Raw genomic sequence first — 6,350 nt, 5'->3', positions numbered from 1 at the left:
ATAAGTTTTGAGGTGGGTGCAAAAATGTTTCTGTGGTGATTCAAGTCTTCAATTTAATTCATAGTGGTTCTAAGTTTTAATTTGAGTTAATGAAACCTACAGAAACGCTGATACGAAAAAAGATGGACAATTTCAAAAACTATGGAAACCGTCTTTTTTTTGTTTCCTTATTCGAGAATTTTAGGTTTTCCGACTGTAAAATATTGCTGTTTATGCAGTTGGACCAGGAATATTAGTATTTATGCTTTTTTTTTTTTTAAAAGAGGAAATAGGAGGCGTCGTGTGGCAGTGGGTGCCCACAGACCCCCTGCGGCTTTCCCGACATCAACTCTTGTTCTCGGCTTCTTTGCCGTATGTCTCTGCCCGCTTCCTGTCGGATTACTGTCAAACAAAAGGCACTAGTTCCAAAAAACAAACCTTTTAAAGGAAAGGCATCAGTTGACCCAAAGAGAAAACGCAGATTAGTCCTAAACCCCAACATTATTACTGAAGAAATGCATCCAAAAGCATTTAATTATTTCTCTAAAAACCATCCTACATTGAGAGACGCATTTGTCCTTCCTTAAGGACCGTCTCTAAACACAATCAGTGAAGTTCAGTAGAAAATTGTCTCTTTGGATGAGAAGTATTAATGTTTGTTGAGCAGCAACTAAATTGAAATGAACACTGTGCCTCTCTAAAAGCACTGCAGGTCAATATCTGTTCTAGAAAGAATCACCATTCAGTCGTAAATCAGTGGCGTTTATAGATTTTAAAATAACGCTGATTAAACTGAGTCTTAATTATGAATTAAGGAATATTTAGAGAATGAAATTAAGGAAAGGTTCTGTACTCGGATGATAAAAATATTAGAAAATTGAGATCTTTACTGGAAATAAATCCAAACACCATCTGAACGTTTTCACCTTAAAACTGATTTCATGCAACAGACCAACAAAAAGCAAAAATATTGAACTGTGCATCATTTTCATTACATTTCCTAACTATTGGACAACGTGTTGCTCTGTCATGAGATCCCAACAAAATGTATTTTTAAGGTTTTAGGGGCTAGTAGTACTACAAGGCACTGTATTAAGCTCAGAAATCTTAAATAATTTCAGACTTCTACATTTACTGCGAAAGATTTAAATACATTTATCTTCAGCTGTTGCAGAAACCTTCACTGAAGCTAAATTTCAGCGTGAATGACGGGATGTGAAGTCTGTTAAAGTTCAGCCGACAGCATCACACAGAGACTCATCTGTGCAACTTCAATATTTTCTCCTTTTAATTTAAAACAAGTTTATTTTTCTTTACATATTCTCTGTTCTTAATGTACAATCAAACAATGTAATCATACATAAAATTCTTCAGAATAATAATAATTCACAACTGTATCGACACTACCCATAAATTATAAAATAAAGGAGAAGAACATCGGGTTCAGTATGAAATACAATGTTAGGCAACACCACTGGTTGACAAAGATGATGCTCTGCTCTCCGCTGAACCACAGGAGGACAGTCACCGCAACACAAAGACACACACAGGTCCGCAGTCACACCCCTCACACACACACACTCACTCACTCTATATGTGCTACTGCTTGTCCGCTTTCTCATCAGAGTCTCCTCCCTTCATAATTTCCAATTGAAATGTCAGGTGTGCGAGGACAAAGAACGAAACGAAAGGAAGCGACGCCCGACAATCTCCCATCAGGCACTTCAGAGGCGTGGCGAGACCAGAGGAGCACGAAGAACGCCTGCCAGGGGGCGGCAGCAGACACCCGTTCAGATTTAGAGGAGCGAAAAGCAAAAGCAACGAATCGGGCTGCAGTTTAGACAGTTTTTAAGACAGTAGGAGCACACTTTAGGGGACTGTTTAAATCAGTTATTATTGTTTTGCCAAAACTTCACAGAAAAAATATGTTTGGTAGTTTTTACAAGATTTAGATCTCCTAGTTTCGAAGAACGACACAAATGTTAATTATTCTTTATATTATATTTCCAAAATTAAACAAAGCAAAAACAAACTAGGGATCAAATGAATTGAGAGCTAAAGCAGCTCAGATGTTCCTGTTGACAAGGTGGAAAACATTTATCTCAGCAATGCAAGAAATCACTCTCAAACATACGCAGTAGTAGATTTCAAGCATTTTTCTTCCATTAACTGTCTGATTTTGGCTTACAAATAACCAAAACCCAAATTTAACTTTCTCAGACAGTTAGAATATCATGCAAGTCCAATAAAACAAATGATTTTAGACTAAATATTATACGGTTATAGGGAACACTTCTGAGTTGATCCTCTGAGTCCTGCAGTCACTGAAGGTAAACCTCAAAATGTTTTCACTGAAGAAGCTGGCCGTTTATAAAGGGCTGTATCCATGACAACTGCTGGAAAGTTGAGTGGAAGGAGAAAGTCTTGCTCCATTTCAGATAAGAAAATATTTCAATTATTCAGCAAGTCTCTCAAAACCCTGACCAAGTGCACAAAAGTTGACATACTTTTGTGTAAGATTGTAATTCTATAATAAATGTTTTATTGATACAATTTAATGTTACAATTATCTGCAAATCTGATTTCTTTAAATCAGATTTTTTAGGTGTATGTTATAGTCAAAATTAGCTCAAGTAAATGCCTGAAATCACACCGTGTGTAAAGACTCCGTCACATACATGTTTATTACATTTTTTGGAATTACTGAAATAAATTAATTTTGGGGGGGATTTTGTAATCTATCCAGATTACAAAATTTGTAATTTGAAGTATGTGGAAAGAGATGTTAAAAAGGAGTCACTCTTACTGTAACAAATTCAACCAATCAAAACAGACCAATTCTGATGCATCAAGCTGATTGGCTGCAGTGAGATCAGGTGTTTTTAAATGTTCCAGTGGAAAAAAAAACCCTCATATTGAGTAGCAAGGTTTTCATCTGACAGTTTTCATTTTATACTTCAACCACACACACAAACACACACAACCTGCCTTCATAATTAATGGACTCGCACACACAGACTCGCACACTAGTGGCTCAAAAATAAAAACATCCAAACTTTTCACCTTCTTCTCTTCATTCCTTCTGAACGGGAACATTTTTGCTCTTGAAATAAAGTACCGACTCCATCTCAGCGCATCCCTTCCTGGGTTTACTCACACACACCCATCCACGAACGCAGGGAGACGGATATTAAAGCCAACTCGTGTAGCTGGGGTGCAGTTCCCATTGTGACCTGGCTGGAATGTGGAGGCGCTGCAGACACACTCATGCATACTTCACAGGTAAACAACGTGTTATTTTTTTGTTTGTTTCTGGAGGACGGACAGGTCAGAGGTGTGTGTGTATGTGTGTGTTTTTATGGAGGGGAGGTGAGGGCGCAGGAAGTATCGAGGTCCCATCATCGCATCCCTCGTCTGCGGTTCATTCTGACCTTTTGACCCCCACAGGACAGGAGGGCAGGCGCAGCAAGAGTGCAAACAAGTGTAACGTTTCAGGTCAGCGCATGTGAGTGTGTGTGTGTGTTAGTGTGTTTGGAGACAGCATGCATGTTTCAAGTGTCTGAGTGCAAAAAAAAAGGGTGTGTGTGTGTAAAAAGTGCCTTCAACACGTGACCGTTTTCTCTCCTCAGCAGCCAGACGACAGTATCAATGTTTTCATTGTCGCTTTTCTCCTCCTGGTGGCCCAAAAGTCTCTGGGGGGGGCCACAGCGAGTCATTCAGTGAGGCTCGGGGGCCCGCAAAGCTGAACGTTAAAGGAAATAAAACAAAAGGTGTCCGGATGTCAGAGATTGGAGCCGTTCAGGAGGCACACCTCCTCCTCTTCCTCCTCTTCCTCCTCGCTACATCCTCCTCCCCCCCAGCCGTCCTGGAAGGAGCGGATCAGTTGAACATGATGGACTCTGGATCTTGGTTTGCCATTTGGGCCATGTGACGAAGGATATCTTTTTTTGTGATAATACCAAGAAGCCGCCTGCAGGGGGAGACAGAGGGAGGGAACAGAAACAGATTAACAGAGACGCGAGGAAGTGCTTCAAATCTGCATCTACGACGAAAACCTCGTGTTTTTGTTGGCCTTTACAAGAGCGGGATTTTTATTTAATTTTTGTTGTTGTTTAGCTGAGTCGCTGTTAGTTTGTTTGGATATGAAATCAGAATCGGTGCCAACAAAAAAACGAGTCCCAGAGGAGACAAGGGTCAGCAGGAGGGAGAGTAACTGCAGGAAAAGAGCGGGTCAGAAGCAGCGCCCGCTTCAGACGGAGGAGTCACTTCAGAAGATCTGGAACCTACGGAGAGGAGACCGGAAGTACTGGACGGCAGTTAGACGAGCAGGAAGCCGGAAGAAGCCGCCATCTCAGGAGGCAAGACGACAGGTTGGGAGTTTTATTAACATTTTGTCAGCTTTCCAAGCTCAGCCGCTTCAAACATCAAGCTAATCTTTATTCCAAACGTGTTTTCGATATAACGTGAACTACTGAACGGACTGTGTAAAAGAAATGTTCCAGTTTATGACAACTTTAAACTTACATCGACAGCGTTTCTAAACTGGAAACAGTCCCAGCACAGCAACATGGATTTCTCCTTTAAGTGGGAAAAACTCTTCACCAAGCAGTGATACAATTGTTGCCGTAACATATATTTTAGTCCGACAGCAAAAGATTAAGAAATTTCGCTAAATTATTTACATCCCTTGAATTTTTCCATATTTTTTAATATTACAAAATGTATGTATTTGCTTTATTTGGATAAAGCAAATGCCCAAAGTGAAACATGGTGGGTCATTTCTGACGCCAACAATCAGAAAAATATAGAGGTTTGATTCTGCCTGTAATCGAGGAAAAATCTAATCTTTTTCAGGGGTATTTTGCAGCGTTAGTGGATATTCAACTTTCCTTTCAAAAATTTAGACATCTATGAGACTTCTTTTCTTGATTTTTACCCATTCCTCAACTCTGTGTTTTAATTTGCACCAGTGTGAGCTGGGCCAGCAGGTGGCAATAAAAAAAAGGAGTAAAATGATGCAGAGCATATTTAATCACTCTTCATAAATTGCTTTTTAGCATTTCTTCTTTATCATTTCCAGCATGGCTGAAGCGTAAACGTGCCAGAAACATTCCAAGTCGATGCAGAAAACGCTACATTGAGTCTTTTTTTTTAGTTCAAATTCACAACAAAACAGACTATGACGTCACATATTTCCCCCCAAGTTTCTGTTCTCCGAATTATCCATTAGTGATATTTTCAACAGCAACATTAAGGCGTGAAGATAAAAGTTATGATAAACTGGAACAATCACTTTAGTGACTCAATGTTTTTAGCAGATCTGTAACCAATTCAGACTCCTGCATCATCACTGCCCCCCCTCCTCTTCCTCCTCTCATCTGTACTGCTGAGACGTTTACTACGCAACGCTTCGCTGCATTAGCAGTGAAGAGATTTCCTGCTGGCTGGAGCGCCCCGGCTGAGCTGATTAATAACCGTCGTGAGCTTAAACATCAGAAATGATCATAGAGTGCGCTCTGACTTGAGGTCAGGCGAAGAGGAAGTCAGCTGCCTGCTGCAGAGCAGACGCTACAGAGAACAGTTTGTCTGAAACCCTGGAAGGGAAGTAGAGCTCATTGGCGGGTGAGGAGAAGTGAAAATGTGACCCCAGGTCTGAGTGAGAGGAGCAAGGACGACCTGTGGTTGGTGTGGGTGCTACGGACAGAGAGAGAGGCGCTGGCTGAACACCTGACACGGGTCAGACTGCTGCTGTCATGATCAGAGAGCACCAGGTGAGGTGAAGGGAGGTGAACACGGTGTTCCCACTAACACCAGCAGCGTCCAGCCATGGTTGAAGTAACACGATAACACATTTATCGTGTTGAAATGTTCTGGATTTAACACTAAGCAACGATCCGGTTGGACTCATCAGGCATGTTGCACGATTTAAATCCAATGATGAAACGTAAACAAATTGAGGCCAACTTGTTTGCTATTCACGTGAATCCAGTGTGTCACAATTTCAACTAGAGATGCACCGAGAAATCACCTTTCAGCTTGATCGGCCCTGGTTGGTTAAACTCAATGATCTGTTCTTTTTCCGATTAGTTAACACACCACTCCACACTCTTCAGTGTGGAAGCTGTTGCTGAAGACTCGGAGGTAGCCATTTTTAGGATCAGCTAGGGCTGGACGATATGGCTGAAAAACGTACCATGGTATAAATGTTTCGCATCAGTCGGTATTGATAATTATTGGACGGTACGGCTGAAAACTGTATCGCGATATAAGCGTTTCATATCAGTTGGTAGGGCTGAAACGATTCCTCGAATGATTCGAGTACCTCGATTACTAAAATATTCGTTTACAACAGCCCTATCAGTTGGTATCAA

The 6,350-nt window shown here is 40.9% G+C and overlaps 1 protein-coding gene across 8 annotated transcripts in view; it reads right to left on the bottom strand.

Moving 5' to 3' along the window:
- Positions 1-1,243: 1,243 nt before the first annotated feature.
- clcn3 (chloride channel 3) overlaps positions 1,244-6,350 on the bottom strand; it is a 44,957-nt gene continuing 39,850 nt past the window's right edge. For 4 of the 8 annotated variants that reach the window (XM_015030805.1, XM_015030807.1, XM_015030808.1 and 1 more), the window contains one exon: positions 2,585-3,949. In XM_015030805.1, coding sequence (XP_014886291.1) covers positions 3,761-3,949 — 189 coding nt within the window. In that variant the 3' untranslated portion in view covers positions 2,585-3,760. Of the gene's footprint in view, positions 1,568-2,584; positions 3,950-6,350 lie in introns of those variants that run through there. The other 4 variants (XM_015030809.1, XM_015030811.1, XR_001424778.1 and 1 more) reach the window with 3 other exon arrangements.

The sequence above is a fragment of the Poecilia latipinna genome, unplaced genomic scaffold (assembly GCF_001443285.1).
Source record: "Poecilia latipinna isolate Pla-1442-1.1 unplaced genomic scaffold, P_latipinna-1.0 Scaffold193, whole genome shotgun sequence".
NCBI lineage: Eukaryota > Metazoa > Chordata > Actinopteri > Cyprinodontiformes > Poeciliidae > Poecilia > Poecilia latipinna.
This window is presented reverse-complemented; position numbering and strand designations above follow the sequence as displayed.